The 23,414-nt window shown below is 50.9% G+C and overlaps 10 protein-coding genes across 10 annotated transcripts; 6 read left to right on the plus strand and 4 right to left on the minus strand.

Annotated features, from left to right (window-relative positions):
- Window positions 1-67: 67 nt before the first annotated feature.
- N7496_007886 (glucokinase regulator family protein) lies at window positions 68-2,098 on the plus strand (the record flags this gene model as incomplete). The annotated part of the gene is made up of 1 exon (XM_056700805.1): window positions 68-2,098. One exon carries the CDS (start codon window positions 68-70, stop codon window positions 2,096-2,098), a length of 2,031 nt encoding a protein of 676 aa, XP_056552868.1.
- Window positions 2,099-3,074: 976 nt separating this feature from the next.
- Window positions 3,075-4,730, plus strand: N7496_007887 (fungal specific transcription factor domain-containing protein; the record flags this gene model as incomplete). The annotated part of the gene is made up of 1 exon (XM_056700806.1): window positions 3,075-4,730. One exon carries the CDS (start codon window positions 3,075-3,077, stop codon window positions 4,728-4,730), a length of 1,656 nt encoding a protein of 551 aa, XP_056552869.1.
- A 183-nt stretch (window positions 4,731-4,913) lies between these two features.
- On the minus strand, window positions 4,914-6,357 carry N7496_007888 (uncharacterized protein; the record flags this gene model as incomplete). The annotated part of the gene is made up of 7 exons (XM_056700807.1): window positions 4,914-5,226; window positions 5,295-5,325; window positions 5,394-5,461; window positions 5,519-5,661; window positions 5,723-5,950; window positions 6,012-6,116; window positions 6,178-6,357. The coding sequence occupies 7 exons, from the start codon at window positions 6,355-6,357 to the stop codon at window positions 4,914-4,916; spliced, it is 1,068 nt and encodes a 355-aa protein (XP_056552870.1).
- A 1,704-nt stretch (window positions 6,358-8,061) lies between these two features.
- N7496_007889 (putative amino acid permease) lies at window positions 8,062-9,926 on the plus strand (the record flags this gene model as incomplete). The annotated part of the gene is made up of 4 exons (XM_056700808.1): window positions 8,062-8,214; window positions 8,346-8,416; window positions 8,476-9,403; window positions 9,468-9,926. 4 exons carry the CDS (start codon window positions 8,062-8,064, stop codon window positions 9,924-9,926), a joined length of 1,611 nt encoding a protein of 536 aa, XP_056552871.1.
- A 139-nt stretch (window positions 9,927-10,065) lies between these two features.
- On the minus strand, window positions 10,066-11,168 carry pmeA (putative pectin methylesterase; the record flags this gene model as incomplete). The annotated part of the gene is made up of 3 exons (XM_056700809.1): window positions 10,066-10,493; window positions 10,561-10,673; window positions 10,732-11,168. 3 exons carry the CDS (start codon window positions 11,166-11,168, stop codon window positions 10,066-10,068), a joined length of 978 nt encoding a protein of 325 aa, XP_056552872.1.
- Window positions 11,169-12,155: 987 nt separating this feature from the next.
- On the plus strand, window positions 12,156-13,508 carry N7496_007891 (putative extracellular exo-polygalacturonase; the record flags this gene model as incomplete). The annotated part of the gene is made up of 3 exons (XM_056700810.1): window positions 12,156-12,562; window positions 12,629-12,680; window positions 12,753-13,508. The coding sequence occupies 3 exons, from the start codon at window positions 12,156-12,158 to the stop codon at window positions 13,506-13,508; spliced, it is 1,215 nt and encodes a 404-aa protein (XP_056552873.1).
- Window positions 13,509-13,712: 204 nt separating this feature from the next.
- On the minus strand, window positions 13,713-15,587 carry N7496_007892 (putative 2-methylcitrate dehydratase; the record flags this gene model as incomplete). Its single annotated transcript, XM_056700811.1, has 4 exons — window positions 13,713-14,144; window positions 14,200-14,384; window positions 14,439-15,216; window positions 15,312-15,587. 4 exons carry the CDS (start codon window positions 15,585-15,587, stop codon window positions 13,713-13,715), a joined length of 1,671 nt encoding a protein of 556 aa, XP_056552874.1.
- A 764-nt stretch (window positions 15,588-16,351) lies between these two features.
- Window positions 16,352-18,601, minus strand: N7496_007893 (DNA cytosine methyltransferase; the record flags this gene model as incomplete). The annotated part of the gene is made up of 3 exons (XM_056700812.1): window positions 16,352-16,829; window positions 16,882-17,773; window positions 17,911-18,601. 3 exons carry the CDS (start codon window positions 18,599-18,601, stop codon window positions 16,352-16,354), a joined length of 2,061 nt encoding a protein of 686 aa, XP_056552875.1.
- A 2,171-nt stretch (window positions 18,602-20,772) lies between these two features.
- On the plus strand, window positions 20,773-22,628 carry N7496_007894 (amidophosphoribosyltransferase; the record flags this gene model as incomplete). Its single annotated transcript, XM_056700813.1, has 3 exons — window positions 20,773-20,857; window positions 20,923-21,375; window positions 21,445-22,628. The coding sequence occupies 3 exons, from the start codon at window positions 20,773-20,775 to the stop codon at window positions 22,626-22,628; spliced, it is 1,722 nt and encodes a 573-aa protein (XP_056552876.1).
- A 428-nt stretch (window positions 22,629-23,056) lies between these two features.
- N7496_007895 (uncharacterized protein) lies at window positions 23,057-23,395 on the plus strand (the record flags this gene model as incomplete). Its single annotated transcript, XM_056700814.1, has 1 exon — window positions 23,057-23,395. One exon carries the CDS (start codon window positions 23,057-23,059, stop codon window positions 23,393-23,395), a length of 339 nt encoding a protein of 112 aa, XP_056552877.1.
- Between the last annotated feature and the right edge of the window lie 19 nt (window positions 23,396-23,414).

Here is a 23,414-nt window from a genome sequence, read left to right on the forward strand (position 1 = left end):
GGGCGCAGAATCCAGCGATTCCCGAAGGAAGAGCTGAAAAAGCCACCTGACGCCACATACAAGAACAATGACAACTTTTCCTCCCGAACCCGACGCCCTCGGCAAACTTCAAACGGAAGCACCTAATCTATTAGCGCATTCAATCGATACGCTCGATACACTAGGTCTTTGCAAAGCTTTCAACCACGAAGAAGAGCGGGTATCTCCGGCCATTGCGTGCTGTCTACCAGTGATCGCATCACTGATCGAGGACCTGGTTCCTCGGTTACAAGATGGTGGCAGGCTCATTTACGTCGGAGCTGGCAATAGTGGCCGAGTTGGGTTTATGGACTGCAGTGAACTTCCGGTGACCTTTTCCGTCGATGAGAACAAATTCCTTGCCATTGTTGCCGGGGGCAGCGACGCCATAATCAAAGCAAAAGAGGTTGCTGAAGATTCGGAACAGGACGGATCAACGCAACTTGAAAGGCTACAAATCACCTCCAAAGATACCGTCATCGGCATCTCAGCATCTGGACGGACTCCGTTTGTTCTTGGAGCCCTTCGAACTGCGATAGAGCAAGATGCCTTGACTGCCTCTATCACAAACACAACCCCTTCTGCAATCGAAAGTCTGGGGGTCACCCATTCCATTGTGCCTCTACTGGGACCCGAGTTCCTTGCGGGCAGTACTAGGCTGAAATGTGGCAGTGCAGCAAAGCAAATACTCAATATGATCAGTACATGTTCGATGATCCAAATGGGCAAGACTTATCATGGACTCATGATTGATGTGCGCGCGAAAAACCACAAGCTGCTGGCCCGAGGCCGCAGAATAATCCGTCAGGTCTATCGCATACTTCAAGAGAGTGGACATATTTTCGGTGACGCGATTCAAGACCCACACACGATAGAAGACTCAGCCTTGAATGTTCTAATCGAGCAATGCGAAGGCAAGGTCAAATTGGCTTGTTCTGTGATTGTGTCGGGTCTTCCCCTAGATGTTGCCCGGCATCACCTTGATGTAGTTAATGGGAACTTCCATTTGTTTGTTGACTCCCTCAACCCAACTATATCCCACCAACCTCCCAACCCACTTGATCATTCTGAAGAGCTCTTTCTAGCTATTGATGGTGGAGGAACAAAATGCGCAGTGTCTATCGCTAATAGGACTGGGATTGTGGCTCAGGCTGATGCTGGGGCTGGTAACTTTCACTGTGTGCCGATTGATGTTCTCCTGGATCATATAAAGAGTGCTGTGACGAAGGCCCTTTCCCTCGTGCCCGAGGAATCAAAGCCACTATCTTCAAAGGAAATGCCCAAATTTGCTGCTGTATGGGCTGGTCTCGCCGGGTTGCAGCATGCCAATCGCCGGGAGTGCCTGACCCAGTCTCTGGAGGAAATGTTTGGGGTTTCCGCTCAACATGGTACTCTGCGCCTGTCAAGTGACAGCGAGCTGATTAGTGCTCATATTGGTCTTGATGATTCAGTTGAGTGTGGTATCTCTCTAATCGCTGGTACGGGGTCGGTCGCTACCGCATTTAAGCAAGATTCGACCGGTGATGTCTCACAAATTGGACGAGCCGGTGGCTGGGGCTCCCTACTTGGAGACCAGGGCAGTGCGTTTGACATTGGAAAACAGGCCGTGCAAGCACTGTTGACTAGCCTGGAATTGAGTCAAGGTACCGAAGCGGATTGCCTTTCTGAGCTTGAGCTTGGGGTCCTGGAAAGCCTTGGCAATCGCAAAGAGGGTTTGCTATCGCGCATCCTTTTCCCTGGAACAGAGACAAAGAAAGTCATTGCCGACCTTGCAAGAGTTGTGACAACTCTAGGATTCAGAGCAACAAACCCAGATCCTCAAGCCCTAGAAATTCTGGTATCTGCCGCCAGGTCTCTTGTTCAGATTGTCAGGCCACTAGCCAAAAAGCAGATTTGCGACCCAGAAACTAGTTCACTAGTATTGTCAGGAGCTTTGATGAAAGTTCTTGAATTCCAAAGCCTGCTTCTGCACGAACTATCGCAACAAGGGATTTCTAAATTCAAGAATGTTGTGATCGTGGAGGATCCCTCGTCCGATGCCGCATTATTTCTTGCTAGGCAAGCGTCAAAGACGAACTGAGCTCTGTTATTATTAGAAGAATGAATTATGAATACAATGGATAGACTAATGACGCACTAAGAGGGTTAAAAAACGAATTATCACTCCAATAATAAGCTTTGAGGGCATCTCTGCGTCTCACCCTAATTGAAGGGCACCTACTACCGTCTACCGTAGACGAACTGGTGGATACGACATCAAGTTGACACTCGGTACGGAGACTCGGAGTACTTTTTAGCCCCCATCGGCATTTTAGCGTCGATACCATCGATACCACCATTTGAGTCCACCCCCCTTTCCCCCGCAATAAAAAGCAAGCCTCGCGACTTCTTTCTTACGCACAGAACTCTTCACAAGCGAGATCCGGCTCGCCGCATCTCGCAGCCATAGCGCTGACCTCCATGCAATTACCGCCACATGTCTGCTGAGAGTCGCACACCGGGCGCGGCCCAGGTGGAGCCCGTTAGCTGTCGTATCTGCCGCCACCGCAAAGTGAGTCCCTCGTGTTTCCCCCCGACCGGTAAATATTTCCCTTTCGCCAACTTGAAACAAGGTCAAATGTGATCGCACCCTAGGTGGGTGCCTTCGATGCCGCCGATATGGCGAGGAATGCGTATATTCATCCGGAAATACCCTCAATAGCAATGGGATAAGCGAGGAGAGGACAGAGGCCGGACTCAAAAGGCGACGCGTGTTGCGTTCGTGCATTAATTGCAGAAGAGCCAAGACCAAGTGTGCTGGCGGTGCTCCCTGCGAACAATGTGAACGAAAGGGCCTCGATTGCTCCTATACCGAAGCAAGTGTATCTGCGGCTCCTGCTTCTGCCTCGTCTACCCAGAGCGAGCAACCCACACGGAAAAAACCATCGTCGGTCATACCCACATGGCTCACGTCAAACAATTTGCCGGCGATTGATCGCCTCCGCGATCTGATTGATTTGTACTTTCTTCGCGTGCATACCGTGCGGTGCTTCGGTTTTATCCACATTCCAACCTTCATGAAGCGATTGAAATCGCCCGAGAAACTGGCTCAGGAGAAATCTGGGCTTGTCTATATTATGTGCGCGTTGGCCGCACCTTTCTACTACGCCGAGAAGCTCTACCCTAGCAATGATGGACTCAAGAGTAATGTGCAGTACTTTGATGCAGGCAGAGGCTGGGCTGAGGCTGCGAGACACTGTCTCTTTACGGGATTTGGAGACATGGGAATTGAGAGCATAATGACTGAAGTCTTGCTCCACGAGTACTACCTTCGGGTGGGAGAGTATGCCAAGGGATTCATGGTATCGGGACAGATTACTCGACATCTTCAGGTTGTCCAGCTTAATATGGAGCGGGACTCGGACGTATTGTGTCAAAGAAGCCCAGCATCCTGTCATGTCAAAGAGAGTCGGAGAAGGCTTGCATGGGCATGTTATCTACTGGATTCATTGATTGAATGTGGAATCGATCAACTCCGCCTGATCCCATACCACGACATCCAGGTTCAACTTCCTTGTTCAGAGGAGCTATTCATCACCAATACGCCCTGCATTACTGAGATGCTGCCTCTAGGCAAACTGCTTCCAGGGATTACCCCGACACCTGGTATCAATTTTGCGGCACATCTCGACCTCCGGGCTTACTACCTGCGTGCTACCAGCATTCGATCCAAACTTCTCAAATATGTCAAGCACTTGGAAGGAGAAGTACCTTGGGCGGCAGACAACAATTCACGGTTTGCCCAGCTCGATCACGAACTAAGAGACCTCGAGGCCTCGATCCCTGAGACCATGAGAATTTCAGCCGAAAATATGTACCTGTTCAAAGGCTCCGGCAGGCTGAATCTGTACTTTGGCTTGCACATCCTCATATCTCAAAACTTCCACGATCTGTACCGTGTGGGTGTTTCCAACCTCGTCTTCCCCAACACCGCGACAAGTTGGATTCGCGAAAACGCCCCAGAAGACTTCATCAGGCGTTGTCACCTTGTATGCGCCACCAAATCCGCCTACATTGCTTCCCTCCTGAGCGATCTGTGGAACTGCCATAAACCCAGCCTCATCGACTGGCCATACGCGATGCACACACAAGTCTGCAACAGCGTCATTGTCACGACTCTCATCTCATGGGGCCGCCCTGAACCTCTCATCCCGCAATTTTCCTACCTCGACTACCAAGCCATGCTGCAAAAGAACGTAGTTATTTTGCAGTACCTTCAGCGCTTCATGAAGGTCAGCATGTACTGCGAATCAGCTGTCCAAGCCCTGAAAAGATTCAACGCGCTATTCGTCCCAGACTCACCAGATTTCGTGAACTCGTCCACAAACGCCTTGCTATCTGCTAATCAATGTAACACTTCCAATCCATCGTCACTTGAATACATCCTGAATCCATTGGGCACGTATCCCATGGCACGGAAACAGGCTCAGACGCAGGATACGTCTACGCCGGATGAGACAGAGGATGATACGCCGACGCCGCAACTGGCCAAAGTTGAGGCTCCAATGATTGCTCCCGCCATGAACTTGGGTGGCTGCCCCAGTCCGGGTGGTATCTTTTCTGGTCATTTCTTAGATTGGGAGGCGGATATGTCTATTTTACCGGGGTTGGGTTATCCCACATTCCTCGATCAGTTTCCTATGGAAGCACCGAGGGACATGAACATGCCCTGAACAGGTCTACAGAGATACTTCACCAGAGATTCCAGACTCGGTACATAGATCTCTTCGTTTGTGAAATACCCTACAATTGATCATGACAGCGTGCCCCTTCCAAACCTTGCCACGAAGTATCAAAATCTATCTCTTCATTAAGTAAAGTTTGCGGATAGCTATGTGGATATCATAGAATCGAAATTAGTGGACCTCGAAATGGATCGTCTGCTGAATGACATTCTGCTGGTCAGCACCAGTGACCAGTCCCTCCGTACTTTCCCCGTCATCCTTGAGCGATTCCCGCCATCCACTTGTGACCTGGACCGAGGTTCCTGGCTTCAAGCCATGATCCATAGACTTGCCCATGGATGAGAAATTGTATCCGGCACCGGGGCCTCGGGGGTCGGATGGGTCGTCGTTGATGGTGAATGCGTGGATGCTGGGTTGGAGCTCGATGACGAGGCGGCCGAGGGATGGGAGGGCGGTTGTGATGATGCTGAGGTTCATCATGGCTCTAAAATTTGCAATTATCAGTCATTTACCTTCCATGGTAACGAATTGGCTTGCGAGTAATGAACTTACTGGTCCCAAATGGTGGAATTAGTGTTTGCCCCTGCGAATTGTGTGTGTTAGTTTCATAGCTTGTATCGGAGCGAGCATCGCGGGTTAAAGTTGTCTTACAAGGCATATCGGGCGAGTTAAGCATTTTAACAGTGTATTTGATTTCAATACCCGTAGCGATGCAAACCCTATTGCTGTGTCAGAAGTAATATGCGAATTCAACCATGGGAGAAATCTCAACTTACAGAAACCTGCTAGCCAGCAGCGCCATGATTCTGAATCTCTTCAGTTTGGTCAACTGCACATCCCGAAGCAACAAGCATGGAAGCACAACGAGTGCGATGTCGGTAAGGATATTTAACGCCGCGATGGCTTGGAAGAGTGCAGCCTTCATAAACAAGATATTAATAATCCAGCTCTTTAATGAATAGCTGATAACCGCGACATACCTGGTTGATACATTGATCCGGCTTATCCCATTTCCAGGGAGTTGGCATGGAGCAACGAAGAGCCAAGGCAATGATAGAAGCGATTGCCCATGCAATTATCACACCCATCAAAGTCTGGTTGGCGATAGAGGAACGACGCGATGTCATCAGGTTTTTGAACAAAAGGCCCAGTGAGAGCTTGCTAAAGGCGATTGTCGCAATGAGGAAGATCTGGGCGGCATATTCGTACTACGAGATCGATCTGAAATTAGACGTTTGACTCTTGATGGAATTCAATGTCTGTACGCACCTTGAGATATTTCTCCAGCTGGTGGTCGCCGATATTCAGTAGTCGTCGGCCAAGGCCATTGGAAATTGCTAGTTGTGCTAATACACTTTGTATTATTCCTAGTAACTATTCGCTCGCAGCGGTGTCAGCAAACGCATGGAATCTACCACGATTGCGAAGACCTTACCAATGATATACCCAGTAAGATATCGTCAGGGTGGATGACACGACCTATGAACCATCGAGTCGATAGACGAGTAGACACAATGACAACTGTCAATGCTAGCAGCGTGTATATAGCGACCGCACCATATCCGCCATGATCGTCGGCGGTAATCTCGAACAGTGGAGGTAAAGTGCCAGCCATGGCGACACCAGGACGATCAGCCCTGTAACTCTGAACGAGAGGGGTTCGACTGGGAGAATATTAAGTAAAGCAAAAAAAGAAAAAGGAAAGAAAGGATGGCAGATCACGGATTGCAGATCTTGTCGATGGCAGCTGAAACTTTTGTCTGGTGGGTCTGGGTCTGTTAAGCCATGAAGCTGTAGACTTCGTATCTCGGCAGGAACCGTGCTGATGCCCCTGGAAAGCTACGTAGTAGCACGGAGTATTAGGAAGAAGCCGAATTCCGCGGCTGAGATGAGCAGGCAATCTATCATAATATTAGAAACAGGATTATTATGTACCATAATCAATTAAATTTTTGCTCTAATAGTCCCAATTGCCCGCATTGCTCGAAATTCCGACCAGGTTACATGGATCGAATGGTGCGACAGAACTATCACCGTCGATATTCTATCAATTCTATGACCAATCTCGATGGGCTAACGCCTCCGTGAGTCCACGCGGAGTCCCGTCGGAGAGGGTTCCACATGGGGCGGCCTGTGCTCGTCCCCCAGGACCTTGTTTCTTGCCTTTGCTCACCGGATGAAAGACCCAATCGGTGGCATTGGCAGAGTCCGACAAAGTTAGAAACTTAGCGAAGACAAAAAACTTAACAAAGCCGACCATACCTGATCAAATAAAGCAAGGTTAGCAAAGCCAACAAAGTTAACAATGTCAGCAATTGTCAAGTAAGAAGCCTTTGCGGCCGGCTTTAGGTTTCGGGGTTAACCTGCCAAACGTCACCTTCCTTGCTGAGTCGCTGACAGGGGCAGGGGTGTTTAATGAGCATATGGCATGGTATGATGGTAGATGTGATAAAGACCATGGGGATGGATGCACCAGTAACCACGCCAGTGAAACGCTTATTCGTCCTCGTTGAGGGGTATCATCCTCGACATACTACTTGCGATCGCACATCAGGCCCTTAGCTCGATTTGGGATGTCCATGCCAATCAAATAAGAAGTACCATGGCCCAATCCGAGGGTCAACGAAGGGTTGTGGGTGGATGTCTTGGTTGGTCAATGAAGAGGAAACACATCCACGAATGGAAGTGGAGCCGGTGATGGCGATTCAATTATCGACCAATCATCATCTTGACAGGACATTTCTAACACTTGCAACACTTGTTCGATAGTTCTGAGAAGCCGTGGACTGTCTCGAAAAAGGCAGGCGTTCAGATAACAAGTATGTGGCGGACCAATAAAGTCGTTCTCGAACTATCGCCGGCTGGTGCTTGTCTCTGCCACAGGGCCGTTCGTTCCGACCCTCATTGGCGCTAGTTAATTTAGTTCGTACGCAGCCCCCAAGTATCCCAAGCCGCCATTTCCTAGATAGTTAGGAGCTCGTGCGCAGGAAGTCTGATGCGACCATGGCGCACAATAGCGAGGGGCGCATTACGCCAACTTTCCGCCAAGGGCTTCCGGAGAGAGATCGTTTCGCCAACGCGTAAGATATCGGAGTCCTCGGCATGTTTTGCACTTCTTACTTTCGTTGTTGTTGATTAAGTGTCTCTCCCCTTTCTATTCGCATCTATCTGACACGCTGCATGGACTGAATCCAGGTAGAGAACGAGCAACAGTCTGCTCTTCAAGACCTGATCAACCACGTGTAATTGAACCAATATTTCGTGAGGATATCCGTCTCTTCCTTAACCTCGGTGAGCTCGTGATCGAGAGCCCGGCGCCATGTCGAACTCGGAGGGCTTCGAGATGTCCCGTTTGGGTGTCAAATCGGCACAGTTCAGCGTCAGTGAAAATCGTGGACACAGTCGTTCTGGCTCAGATGGAGGTTATAACGGTGGGGTTTCAACATCCATGTCGAGTGGAAAGCGTTTGGATGTACGTTAGGTTACCTGGACCCCCTTGCTCCCCGGATGATCGCAATAACTTCATGTCAATGTGCCGAACGAGAATGAAATAAAAATAGACATACAACTCAAAGTCCCCACTGACAACTGCCGTGTCTATAGAGAGGTTTCGGGTCACTGTCAATTCTGTGTCTATCAATTACACTACTCTCGTCATGGGAATCAATTGCAAAGTGAGTGCCACTGTGTCTTTCAATGTCAAACTTCCAAGCTAATCATAATTCCTTCGCAGTGGATTCGAAGCAGGCCTCCTTAACGGCGGCCCAGCGGGACTCGTCTGGGGAATGGTATTGTCATTAATCGGAACAACGTTTATCATGCTATCACTAGCAGAAATGAGCTCGATGACACCGTTAGCCGGAGCTCAATATCACTGGACGGCCGTACTCGCCCCGCCACGGGTTCAAGCATTCAGCACCTGGATCCAAGGCTGGATCACAGTCTTTGGATGGCAAGCCTCAACAACTAGTATCTGCTACTTGGTAGCCGCCCAGATCCAAGGCATGGTCCTCTTGAATGACTCCGGCTATATTCCCAAGCAATGGCATGGCACATTGATCATGTGGGCCATCATCTTCGGGTCCGGTCTAGTCAATATCTACGGCATCAAAATCATGCCTGCGCTGCAGATGATGGGTGGAATCCTACACATTACTCTCTTCATTGCCCTGGTCGTCCCGATCATCTTGCTCAGCCGTCGCAGTACTTCGCAGTTTGTGTTCACCGAGTTGTTCACGGCAGAGGGAGGATGGGAGTCTCCAGGGATTGCTTGGTGTCTGGGTATGCTCACGGTTACCTACTGCTTCCTTGGCTTTGACGGTGCCATCCATATGAGTGAAGAGGTGCGGAATCCAGCTGTTGTTATTCCCCGAGTCCTAGTCCAGACCATCGCTATCAATGGCGTGCTGGCGTTTGTCTTCCTTCTCGTCATTCTCTTCTGCATCGGCAGCGTTCAGGAGGCATTAAGCCCTGCTTATATGTTCCCCATTATCGGAATTTTCAAACAATCCACCAACTCTGTCGGGGCAGCTACTGCCATGCAAACTGCCATCACTGGAATTGGCATGGTTTCCAATGTTGGCGTTGTTGCTTCCGTTTCACGACTGACTTGGGCGTTTGCTCGTGATGGCGGCCTTCCTTTTTCTGCATACTTTTCTCATGTTAGCTTCTCTCCCCGTCGTGATCACAATTATCCAGCAAAATCTCTCTAACAAAATATACCAGGTCGATCGCCAACATCGTGTCCCAAAACGGGCCATTCTCCTCGTCTGTGCCGCAGTGGTCATCCTTTCAGTCATTAATGTTGCCTCCGAAACCGCTCTCAGCGCTATTCTCGCTCTTTCCACCAGCAGTCTTTACGTTTCCTATCTCATTCCCATCGTCATGATGATCATCCGACGACTCGATACCAGCCGAGGCCCGATCCCATTCGGCCCCTGGAATCTCGGTCGCTTCGGTATGGCAATCAACGTCTTCTCTCTCACTTTCGGTGTCTTTGTGTGCATCTTCGTTCCTTTCCCGACACAGCTTCCAGTTACAGCGGCCAACATGAACTGGTCCGGGCCCGTCTTTATTGGAGTTTGTCTGTTACTCGTTATAGATTGGACTTTCCGGGCTAGACACAAGTTTATTGGGCCGACGAAGGATCTCTTGCATAGCAAGAGCAAGGCCTGTGCTTCTTGATGACATGCACAGAATTACCTAGAAACCGAATACACTAATGATCCACTACTAACTTTGAAGGATTTGCCTGAAATAAATGATCATTTGTCTTGACTGTCATAATCTGACAGCCTCCTCCCAACTAAACGAATATCCCTCCCTAATAACTCGAATCAATCCAATCCCCATAATCACTCCCCAAAACCGTCTTCTTCGTCACCCCCGCCGAAATAGAACTCTCATACTCACGCGCCGAAGTACTCGACCCACCCCCCGAGTTATTATACTCATAATACAACGGCGTCGCATTCTCAGCCATAGCCGTCCACCCTTTCTCATTGATCAAGCTCCCAAGGACCGAATTCTGATAAATCACCCGCGCAAGCACACGCCACGGTCGACCGAGATACACATCCCCGTCGAGGTCCAGTCCCGAGGCGGCTTTCACGTTGCAGTTATCAATTGCGTACCAGGCTGTGTCGGTGGATGTTTCGCGGGAGTTTGCGGTTATGGCGCCGCCGCCGTTGGAGACGATGTCGCATTCGCCGAACCAGGCGGAGGCGTCGCCGAAGATATAGTCCACGGCTCCTGGGTGGTGTTAGAGTGGGCTGTCAAAGGCATGGGGGATTAGGGTGATAGGTTCCGGGGTTGGTACCTTCGATCATGCAGTTGGAGTAGTATTGGGTTCCGGCCTTTGCGTACAGAGTGTCTTGGTAGCCTGAGAATTGGCAGCCGTAGAAACCGAGTTTATTGGCGTTACCGACGAGGCTGTAGAAGGATTTAGATCGATGCCTGTCGGAATAAGGGTGAGTTCGCGGTGTCTTACGCAACAGCCTGTGCACCCTTTCCATATCCATTAATCACGTTGATGTTGTACATCTTGAATCCAGCAGAGACGACATTGACAGTCGCGCTCTTGTCAAGACTACCAGCATCTGGTGAAGAGATGGTATGCGTGATAGTCACAGTGTTGTCCTTATAGGTCCCCGTATCAGAGGTCTCTCCGTACAGGGTCAAAGTTCCGGCATAGTTGATGGTGAGTTGCTCTGTGTACGTGCCACTGGCGACATAGATGCAGGCCGCAGACGTAGATGAGCCAAGTGCAGTAAGTGCGGCACCGATAGTCGAGTATGTGCCTCCAGAACCGACTGTTAGACACCCTGAGGGAGCGCTAGTTCTACTCGTGCGACGAGTGAGGGCACTCGGTGCGGCGATGATGCCTGTCGCAAGAGATAGGGCTGAGAGAAGAGTTGAAAAATGCATGTCGACTCAAACTGCCAAGCTAGGAAAACTATGATGGTCTCTAGATGCTGGTTCTGCAAAAGAATCCCAGCTCGACGATCGGTCGAGTATATATGAAGCCCCTACAACCACAAATATTATTTACACACTCTCAACCATTACACTCTATGGCCGGGATATCTTCGTTTCAAGGACGCCAGCCACAATTCAAAACACCCATTAACAACATCACCCTCCTCACCACCATCTAAGCGAAGTCCCAGCGATTTCTCCGAGAAATCAAATTTCCATGAATGGCAAGCAACCCTGACACCTAGTCCGCGCCAAACTGACACATTCCCCACGGCGATCCCGGCTATTATAGCCCCCTCGGACCCTCGATCCAAATTAGCCTGAACTCGAGACAGCCATGACGAAACTAATGCCGGCGCTAGGGGTTCGCCCGATCCCTGTCAGACTGGGTCCCTGACAATGATTCTTCAGGGATTTCCGGGGTAATCATGCAGTAGGGATCCGTGGAGGAGTGCACGTGGAGTAGTAGTTTGGATAAATGGTGTGTGCTAGGGAGAAAATTGGTGCCTAGTACAAGTACTGGTACTAGAATATAGTAATATTAGCTAGTACATACTCATCGCTAAGTGGACTACCAGCTCCGGTGGTTTTGGATAAGTGGGGTTCTACGGGGCTGAGACGTTTACCCCGTATCCTGTTTAGTGATTGACTAGGATGAAGAATAAGGAATGGAGATCGACCCGAAAGTCAAATAGTATTTCCTCGAATTGCGGCGTGCAAGGAGGAATTCGTTTCAGGTTTGACGGCTTCTCGGCTTCTTTGTTTCCGTTTGAGTTCGATTCGCATGTGGGTAATTCCAGCTTAAGGGTTCATACTATACAATATTCATGACTGTAAAAGTAATCGTCCGTTCCTTTATAAAGAGCATTCGCATTGTGACCACCTAGGAGTAAAGAACAAGTGGCTTACAGCACTCAACTCAATACATACTCCATCATGGTGAAATTCTCAACAAGTATAGCCCTCTCCCTCCTCGCAACCCTCCCCCTCGCCCTCGCCCTCCCAGACGCATCCCCAGTCCTCAACGCCCGCGCCTCGGCCTGCACCCCCGTCGCAGGAGGATCCTCCTCGATCGACGACGTCCCTGCCATAACATCCGCAATCGCATCCTGCAGCAGCGGGACGATCGTGATTCCCTCCGGAACAACATACTACCTCAACAGCGTGCTCGATTTCGCAGGATGCAGTGGCTGCGATTTCCAAGTTGAGGGGCTGTTGAAGTTTGCCTCTTCGACCAGTTATTGGAGTGGACGGACGGCGATGATTAATGTTAAGGATATTACTGGGTTGAAGATTCGGTCATTGACGGGGAAGGGGGTTATTGATGGGAATGGGCAGGATGCGTATGTGAAACACCGCTGTTGATATACCGTTTATTGTTATGTTAATGATGCTAATATTCTCGATAGATGGGATCTTTTCGCTTCGGATAGTAGTTATGCGCGACCAACGCTTCTATACGTGTGTACTCCGCCCCTCCATCTACGATCTATACTACACTCTATCTACATACTAACCTCTCTCTCTTCCTAGATAACCGGCGGCTCGGACATAACAATCTCCAACCTCCGCCAAAAGAACCCACCCAACGTCTTCAACTCCGTAAAAGGCGGCACCTCCAACATCGCCTTCACATCGCTAACAATGGACGCAACATCCAAGAGCACCAACGCGCCCAAAAACACCGACGGCTTCGACATCGGCGCCAGCACCAACGTCGTCATAAACAACGTCCACGTCACCAACGACGACGACTGCGTCGCCTTCAAGCCCGGCGCAAACGGCGTCACAGTCACGGATATAACCTGCGTCGGCAGCCACGGACTTTCCGTGGGATCCCTGGGGAAAAGCTCCGACGATACAGTTCAGAACGTGTACGTGTCCGGTGCGACGATGGTAAACTCGACCAAGGCGGCTGGTATCAAGACGTACCCGTCTGGCGGGAGTCATGGACAGTCGACCGTGTCGAATGTGACGTGGACCGGGGTTGTGGTTGACGGGTGTGATTATGCGATTCAGATTCAGAGTTGTTATGGGGAAGATGCGACGTATTGTGCGGAGTATCCCGGGGATGCGGATTTGAGTGGGATTGTGTTTGATGGGTTTAGTGGGACGACGAGTGGGAAGTATGGGAGTGTTACTGGGAATTTGGATTGTGGTGCTGATGGGACGTGTGGGGTGAAGGTTAGTTCGTATACTGTCAAGGCGTTGAATGGTGGGAACGAGGTGCTTTGTGCGAATACTCCGTCGAGTTTGGGAGTTACTTGTACTTCGGGGGCATCCGGTTAGAGGGTGACGAGCTCTAATCTATACTATACTATTCTACGTACCACATGCTTCAGAATGCACTTGATCAACGGTTTCAAAGAAACGCAAGTCTATACAGTAAATTTTGCGATATAAAAAGTATGTTCATCATACACCATAAAACGTCCCGTTCCAGCCGTAGCCCAGAACCATTCAAACAAATCCAGTTTTCCCTTCTTGCACCATCTAAGCAGCGGCGACCATCTTGTCCTTGACGTACAAGTCGACGTACTGGTCGACATCGTAGTTCTCCAGCTGCTGGCGGTCCCAGCCCACCTTGAGCAACTCATCAATGCGAGCCTGGTCAAAGTGTGCCTGGAGGTGGCGCTTGTACTTGGCCAGGATCTCGGGCTTGGCCTCCTCACGGCGGAGGCGGTGACCCAGGGGAGCCTCGACAACGACCTCCTCGAGGACGGTGCCGTCGTTGAGAGTGACGGTCAGGGCGTTGGGGATGGTACGCTTGGAGGGGTCGTGGTAGTCGGTGGTGAACTGCTCGTCCTCGACGCAGCGGATGCGCTTGCGGAGGTCCTCGACCAGAGGGGAGGTGGCGGCCTCGGAGCCATCGGCGTAGTCGTTGGCGGTCAGGCGGTTGAAGGCCAGCATCGTGGCAACCATGTACTGTACAGAGTATTAGCTTGGAAATATATTACATGGATAGCTGTCAGGAGCTTACCTGGACACAGTGGTCGCGGTCGGCAAAGTTGTCCATCTCCTTGAACTGCTTGTCAATGATGCGGATGCAGGCCTCGTGAGTGCGGTTGGTGATCTCCTTGATATCCTTGGCGCTCTTGCCCATCTCGGCCAGCTTCTTGTTGATAATCTCGGCGGCCTCGATGGCGGTCTGGGAGTGGAACTCGGCTGTTCAAAAGTCAGTCAGTTAGGGGTCAATTCACCAAAGAACTGAATACTTACCAGGGTAGGAGACCTTGAAGAGGACGTTCTCCATAACGTAGCTGCCGTAGGGGCGCTGGAACTGGAACTTCTTGCCCTTGAACAGGACATCGTAGAAGCCCCAGGTGGGGGCAGAGAGAACGGTGTGCAGACCACCCTCACCCTTCTGGACCTTGAGGACCAGGTTGACGGCACGCTGGCAGGCGTCACCGGCAGCCCACGACTTGCGGGACATGGTGTTGGGCGAGTGGCGGTAAGTACGGAGAGACTGTCCATCAACCCAGGCCTGGGTAATAGCATCGGCAGTCTGCTTCTCGGTGAGACCCATCATCTTAGAGACAACGGCGGTGGTAGCGACCTTGACCAGGACAACGTGGTCCAGGCCGACCTTGTTGTAGGAGTTCTCCAGAGCCAGGACACCCTGGATCTCGTGGGCCTTGATCATAGCCTCGAGGACATCGCGGACCTTGAGGATCTTGCCGTTGCCCAGGTTGCCACCGGCACGGTTGGTGCGGGAGATCCAGTCGGCGACGGCCAAGATACCACCCAGGTTGTCGGAGGGGTGGCCCCACTCGGCGGCCAGCCAGCAGTCGTTATAGTCAAGCCAGCGGATCATAGCACCGATGTTGAACGCACCGTTGACGGGGTCCAGCTGGTAGGGGGTACCGGGGACACGGGGTCCATTGGGGACGACAGTGCCCTCAACGACGGGGCCAAGCAACTTTGTGCACTCCTTGAACTTGAGAGCCTCCAGACCGCAGCCGAGGGTGTCCAGGAACACCAGGCGGGCAGTGTCAAACTAATACAGGCAATTCGCAAGTTAGCATAATATGCTAGTAATTCAAATAATTCACCGAGCTCGAAAACTCCATGAATTTTATACGAAAAACTCACTGCGAGGTCAGAGTCCACATTGTACTGGTGGATGTAGCTGGCCATGTCCTGAATCTCGGGGTCATAGGCCTTGTCGGCGGAGGGGACCGCGGGAGCGGCAGATTGACGGGCAGCCATAGTGGAAAAGCGAGGAGCGCGGTTAACACGAGGAGCGGCGATGGCAGCGAGGTGAGAGGAGGAAGAAGAAACGAAAGTGGGAGAGAGTCTGGAGACGGGGATGCGGGCCAAAGTGCGGGGAGACGTGTGGGTCAACCGTCTCACAGCAGGAAGGGACATGATCAAACTGCGCAATGGCAATGGCAATGGGAGAGGGAAGAAGAGGGAATTGAGCAAGGATCAAGAGTGTTCAAAATGATCCAAGGGGAGGGGAGGGTAGAAGTGAAGGTAAAAAGAAAGGAAGCAGGAAGAGTCGAACAAAAGGTCGGAGAATGTGGAGTTTGTTTGGTTGGGGGAGTCCCTGGGCGGGCGGGAGTTTCCAAGCTGATCTCATCTTGCCGAGGAACAGACACCTCGGTTAGTGTCGGATAGCCGGACACCCTTTATACAGGACTATGTAGTAGGAAGACTATGTAGACTATGCTGGATATCTACACCGGGCATATTCACCCCCAATTTCCAGTCCATTGACATACGGACAACCCGCCGTTCACCTTTCTATTCTCATTGGCCAATTCTAATCTCATTATACCGAGCCGATCGAGCTTGGTCCCCGACAAGGCAACGAGACACCGAGAATCGGAAGATGGGACTTTATTTCCAGCAATTAGATAGAAAATATGTGCGAATATCGGACATTTCCATGCCAGTCAACTGTCAAGCATCATAAAAAACCAGACTATCCAGAGGAGGCAAAAAGTCGCCGACAAAGGAACGATCTGTATACCGGAGGGCGGTCGGCCTCGGGCCAGCTCCTTCCTTCCTTCTTCACATGCCCGCCGATCTGATAACCTCCTCCTCCACCTCCACCTTCCCTATGTACTATTCCCCCAATGCAATGTACCATCATCCTCCCTAAAATCCACCGCTCTCGCCAGTCATCGTCAAATCAGACCACCTCCCTCGCGTCCCTCCATAACTTGCTCGCGCTCTCGCGCCCGCTTCTCCTCTCGCTCCCGTGCATCAGTCTCCCGCAAGGACGCGATGATCTCGGTGTATAGCGCCTTCGCCAGGGCTGGCGGCACCGCATTTCCAACCTGCTTGCGGATTCCCTTGTCTGCGAATTTAAAGTCCATGGGAAAGGTTTGCAGGCATGCGACCTCTCGGCAGGTAAAACGGCGCAGACCCGAGGGGTGATAATTACCCTCTCCCCCGCTGCAAGTCAATGTCTTTGCTGGCTGGCGACCATCAAAAGGTGCACGAAATTGCCTGCCCCATTGTTGGAGCCAGTTTCGGATATCGTGGTCCGGTGCATCATCGGGGATATTCGTAATCGTATCATTGATGGTCACTATCGGCAGGCAGCCACTTCCCGGCAGGTCGTGAGTGATTTCGGGGAACGGAGGCAAGGTCTCGCCAGGACTATCAGACAGTCAGAAAAACTTGAACAAGGCAAAACTCATCGAATACATACCCTGCGGCAATGATGATCAGTCGCTTGCGAGTTTGGGGCACCCCGTAATGAAGCACATCGATCACGGCCCACCGAACTGAATATCCAGCTTCAATCATATCCATGATCACCCGATTCAAGATCTCTGGGAAACGTTCCTTGAGTCCCGCAGTCTCTTCCATCGTGAGGATACGCGGGTGTGCATGCTCCATCAGATTCCCTGCGCTAAAGATGCATGCCGAGTTATTGTCATCTCGCTCGCAATTGATGGTATGTGCTGGCGAGAAGGTCTGGCACGGTGGCGAGCAGTGGGCGACATCGACTCGGAGATACTCCTCCGAATGGGTCAACATATCATTGAAAGAACAATTGTCGGTTACAACGTTGAAATTCAATGTGTAAGTCAACGCCGCACAGACATCCAGGTCGCATGCCCACTTGAGCTGCAAGCCTGCCTGCTTTGCGCCACAGGAAGTTCCACCGGCACCACAGTATGCATCGCCGAATATATATGCAGTAGGATCAACCGTGAGATCGACAACATCCCGAGACCCCTGCTCGTCCTCATCAGTGACCGTGGAATGGCCGGTATAACCTACCTGGCCCTCTCCAAAGGGAACGGTCGGGCATCCGCGATACAGATCGCGCAGAACGTATGACTCGAATCCGTATCCCTCGTCGCATTCATCCAGCGTGAGGTATTCAACGCTGGTGTCATATTCTGGTATGCTGCTGGTCTGGAGTCCACGGAAACGATTCGGAGAAATCCTTGGTCGCTTCCTAGCGGTCGTCTTCAACCGACAGAACAGCCCAGCATCAGGTGGATGCTTTGCGTTCTTTCCCCGGCGCTCGTTGGTGAAAATCACTTCGCAGAGGCCTGCCACTTCCATCGGAGACACGGGTAGGTGGCTCTCTATGCTGACGAGATTGGTTTCGTGGTCCATTTTGGGAAGCCAGACCAGTTCATGCTCGTCCGGGGGATGCAAAGAGGCCATTGATTGTCATTGCAGCCCACAAGGTGTCGGCCCCAAAAGCAGACTTGTCCCTCACGCAGAGTGATCCACTCAATGCGCAAGTACGACCCATTCACAAGCCGAACTGTTGCTGATGGACGGAGGATCTCACCATTCAGCTCGACTTCGTCGATTTCGCCAGCAAGGGTTACTCGTGGGGTTGCAAACCGCCTTCGTGGATCCTGCACGATAGAGACATGACGTCCAAGTTGACTATGGAGGGCACACAGATCGTCCTCAGTATCTGATAGGTCAATTGGGTTCGTTGGTGAGATGCCAGAGACATCATCAGTCATAGACTGAGATGACAAGTTGTCTATGGTCGTAGATTCTGAGGAAGTACTAGAATCCTCAGGGTCAAAAAGGTGGCGAAGGCGGGCCACATCCTTGAGATATAGATCTGTCTTAGCCGGTTGCCCTTGCTCGATTCGACCCTGGCCACACTCGATCCATTCCCATCCATCTGCGGCTGAAGCGGGCGAAGATTGGGTTTCTTCTGTGGTCGAATCATCGTCGATGATGACCATGGAGAGACAAGGCCGAGTGGAATTGACCTGAGAGCCTTGGTGAGGCATCTCGGGTTTGTATTCTGGCCAGTCATCCATCTCGTATGAATCCGAAGTAAGAGGTGGGGGGGTCGAAGGTGATAGAAGGCTCTTGTGAGGGTAGTGATCAAAAAGCCCTCCCGACTCAGAGTCGCAAGAGAGGTCGACGATCTCGGGACTCATCTTGAGAATATGTGGGGAGAGCAAGTTTCTCTATATGCCGGCGAGGAGGAGCAGATGATGAAAACGAAAGAGACGAAGAGAGTGCGAGAGCGAAACGGGGCGACGCGCTTGACGTGGAGGGGGAGAGTGTGAGATTTCAAGGTCTGGGGCTGACGTATAACCCTGAGCAGAAGTCAGGCTGCTTTCCTCTCTCATAAATGCGAGGTTATACAAAGCGGTTAATCAGGGCAGATTATTCTTGAAAAGAAGGCATGGTCTTGAAGTCCGCCATGCAGATATCGCTTCTGTTCTGGAGACAAAGGTGAGCGGGTCGAAGCAGACAATGAGTAGGTCTTTATTTAAAGGTAAGCTTGTTTGTTTGTTAATTGCTTATCATACAGAAAATCGTAGTATCTCTAGAACCATCATGATAGATAGTGAACAGTGTCTTAAAGGTGTAGAATGTTCTATCTTCTACTTGCTTGATACAAAGTCCCGCTAGCTAGAATTCCTACGTTCTGTGACTATAAGTACTGATCTAGGCTACCGAATAAATGAGAGCCACCGGGATACTCTCAATAAATGGGGGGAGTAGAGGGCTATTCATAACCACTTTAAAAATTGTATAGTTCTTATTTCCTAAAATGGCGTGAGTAGACACCATAACCCTCAGGTGTCGATATAGTAGTTATATGACAAACGAGTCAACTCTTCCAACGACAATGATATCAGGATATACAGCTTTAAATAGGATTTAGAATTAACTTGGCTTTTAACTGCAAGTTCATGTCTAGATGATATCTAAGTACTAGGTGATCAAATCAAGTCTATGCGTGGTCTCTCGGTGAGCGGTAAACTACCTAAGGAGTAGTCAATGCTAATCGCAGCATAACTTTACGCAGGATTAGTTATGAAAGAGATACATCCTAGAAATTTAAACTTATCATATTACTAGATTGAAAGGCGAAAGCCTGACTGTGAGCTAACTATGATAGAAATCATCCCTGTTCCCGGTTTCCAGCTTCCCCGGTTTACCTGGATGGTCGCTCTGCTTTGGCATGTACAGTAACAAAATCCCTTAGGTAGTTGTAGAGATTATCTAAGTCTCTGTATATTGAGGGGCTTCTCTTTCATATCATTAAGTTTCCAACATATCCTACCTATCATGGGCTATTTCACTTATCACTCCATTGGCTTATTCGCATATATGCAATATTCCCCTCGACAAAGGCTTCTTCCCCCTTCCACTTGTCAGCGGACAGTAGCTCCAAACTTGAGGTAATACAATATTATTTTTTGTCTTCCATGGGATTCAACAACGAATTGGCCAGAAGTATGGTAGTCTTCTCCCAGGGTCACAGTCATCTACAACTGACGAAGCTTATCAAGCAGCCCTTCACTTCCAAGTTGAGCAGAAGATTATATTGGCAATCTTTTTAGGGCTATTCAATCCTCAGAATGTGGTGAAAAGGTCTTTTAACCCTTCGGGAAGCCATGACTGTTATCATTGATTATGCTGGATTGGCTGGTATACTTAGAAACAGCATGATATTGGTTGAGGCAGTGCTTGACCATTGCCAGCATGGATCCTTCCTTTGAAACTTCCATAAACAATATCAAATTTCACTAGCTCCCACATTTCCCCAACTTGTCATGATCGACTCCGTAGATAGACCTAGTAATCTTTTTCTTCTTCTTCCATTCACTGGTGACCATATCTACTTCGTACACCGCCTTCCACCTTCACCGCCCTATATTGCCTGTACCACACTCACCGCCCTGTCTCTTCACGCACGTGACAATAATCTTTGTCAGCCCGGAGTCGGCGCGAAAAAAAAATCTCAAGTGGGGAAGAACCACGGCGGAAAGAAATGCCACTATGGAGATTTTCTTTCCCCTTCCCCTCCGTGTTTCTCGGGGTACTGTTGAGCATTGCTCCCCGTCAACTCCCTTGCGTCCTGGTTCTGGTAAGCTGCACGCGTCGTTTCCTTTGCCCTTGCCCAATGTCTCTATGATGAACTATGGAATTTTTTTATAGATGTTAGACTTCCTAACCTTTGTTGCGGAGAACCTCCAATACTGACTCGAGACACTCACCCCGCCATTCGTTGTCAATTTTTTCTTGCAATTCTGTGGCTCGTGCTGACCAGGGTGTCTGCCACCGTGTTCTAGGAACCTAACCTCGCGTCAAGATGTGTGGTATCATCGCTCTGATCTTGGCCAACCCCTCCGGCGCTGCCGCCGTTGACCTCCACGAGGCCCTCTACCTGCTTCAACGTGAGTGGTGAAACCTGATATAAGAAGGACGGGAACACGAGCTAAGCGGTGCTGTGTGACAACAGATCGTGGTCAGGATGCAGCTGGTATCGCAACCTGTGCGTCCGGAGGTCGGATGTACCAATTGAAGGCCAACGGCATGGCAGCTAAGGTCTTCCATGACGGTGCAAAGGTCGCCAACCTGCCTGGCTCCATGGGTATCGGCCACCTGCGGTACCCAACTGCCGGTAGCAGTGCCAATGCGGAGGCCCAGCCCTTCTACGTCAACAGCCCCTACGGTATTTGCCTGGCCCACAACGGTAACCTCATCAATGCTCCGGAATTGAAGCGCTACCTGGACCTGGAGGCCCACCGTCACATCAACACCGACAGCGACAGTGAGCTGATGCTGAACATCTTCGCCGATGAGCTCAGCGAGACAAAGAAGGCTCGTGTCAACAAGGAGGATCTCTTCTCCTCCCTGAGCCGTATGTACGAGCGCTGTGAGGGTGGTTGGGCTTGCACTGCTATGCTGGCTGGTAAGTTGCTTTGGAGAAGTCACCCCTCATGCTGCATATGACATCGTCCGCTGACAAAGTCTTGCTCAGGCTTCGGTATCCTTGGTTTCCGTGACACCTACGGCATTCGCCCCTTGGTCCTCGGCTCCCGTCCTTCCCTGGATGGTGAGGGTACCGATTACATGATGGCCTCTGAGTCTGTTGCCCTGGATCAGCTCGGCTTCACCAACCACCGTGATATCCAGCCCGGTGAGGCTGTCATCATTGAGAAGGGTGGCGAGCCCGTCTTCCGCCAGGTTGCCCCCAAGAAGGACTACGCCCCCGACATCTTCGAGTATGTCTACTTCGCTCGTCCGGACTCTGTCATGGACGGTATCAGTGTCTACCGCAGTCGCCAGCGTATGGGTGACAAGCTTGGTGCCCGTATCCTCGACGTCCTGGGCCCCGATGTCGTCAAGGACATTGACGTGGTCATTCCTATTCCCGAGACCTCGACTACCTCCGCCACTCACGTTGCTCAGTACCTGGACAAGCCGTACTGCCAAGGCTTCGTGAAGAACCGCTACGTCTTCCGCACATTCATCATGCCTGAGCAAAAGACCCGGCAAAAGGGTGTTCGCCGCAAGCTGAACGCCATGAAGCAGGAGTTCAAGGACCGCAACGTCCTGCTTGTCGACGACAGTATCGTGCGTGGAACCACCAGTCGCGAGATCGTCAGCATGGCTCGCGAGGCCGGTGCCAAGAAGGTCTACCTGGCCAGCTGTGCTCCCGAAATCACCCACGCTCACATCTACGGTATCGATCTTGCCTCGCCTCAAGAGTTGGTTGCCCACAACCGTGACACCGCCAGCATCGCTCGTCACATTGGTGCCGAGAGTGTCATTTTCCAGACCTTGGAGGATCTTAAGGAGTCCTGTGCCGAGATCGCCCGTGAAAATGGCCAGTCGGAGCCCACCAACTTCGAGGTTGGTGTGTTCTGCGGCAGTTACGTGACCCCCGTTCGCCCCGGCTACTTCGAACACCTCGAGCAGGTCCGCGGCGAGGGTCGCAAGGTCAAGGCTGTAGACAAGGCGAAGGATGCTGTTGCCCATGGCGTCGCCAGCATCTCCGACTTCAAGATTGTTGCCAACGGTGTCACCATGGACACTAACGGCAAGATCATCCCTGCGGACTCCCCCGAGCCCGTCGCCAAGTCCCAGAGCGAGCCTGAAGCCAACCCCAAGGTCGACGATCGCATGGATATCAGCATCCACAACATTGCTGACCACCCTTGAGCGTAGCCAGCTTCTCTTTTTTCCTTTCTCTGTTAATGATTCTCAAAGCCACCACCTTTTTTTTTGTCTGATTTTGCATCCGGAGTCTAGGAGTTTGTATGGTGGCATACTAGACGGGCGGACAATATTCTCCCAATGTGACGTAACAAGTGACGAGAAAACGCATACTCCTCGAGATTCCCATAGCTATGAACCATTAGCTAGATATGAAATGAGGCCAGATACCATTCGAATAGAAGAATCCTCTCTCCCTGTACTACTCATCGAATCTATATTCGACCTGATTGACCTAATCAACCACCTCGTTTCTATCACCGTTACAAATTCACTCTCTTCACGACTTCAATCTCCTTTCCTCTGATTGAATTCAACTTTGCCATCATATTCACCCCGTCAAACTGCCCAAAAACATGGTGTCTCGACTCAAAATGAACCCTCCACGCCGTCCAGGGTCACATGAGGCCGACGATATACTCCCCAGCCAGCCAGCCGGAACCCTCCACACTTCATCACCCAACAACCCTCTCAAAACTTCTACCAGACCATTCCTCCCAAACTCAACCCCTTCTACATCCCAACTTCCAAGCCTGGTCGAGTCATCGATTCCAACCCCTTCCGAGACGATTCAGGAAAAAGAGCCGGTTGACGTCATTCGTGGCATCTACATTCCCGATCAAGATCTGGCCATCGTCCCAAAGTGGTCCGTCCGGCTTCAACATCACCCCCGGCCTTTCCTCATTTTTCAGATTATCAGACTTCGGAATTAGAGAACCACACAACGATTTG

Source organism: Penicillium cataractarum, assembly GCF_028827025.1.
Source record: "Penicillium cataractarum strain IBT 29864 chromosome Unknown utg000007l, whole genome shotgun sequence".
Taxonomy (NCBI): domain Eukaryota; kingdom Fungi; phylum Ascomycota; class Eurotiomycetes; order Eurotiales; family Aspergillaceae; genus Penicillium; species Penicillium cataractarum.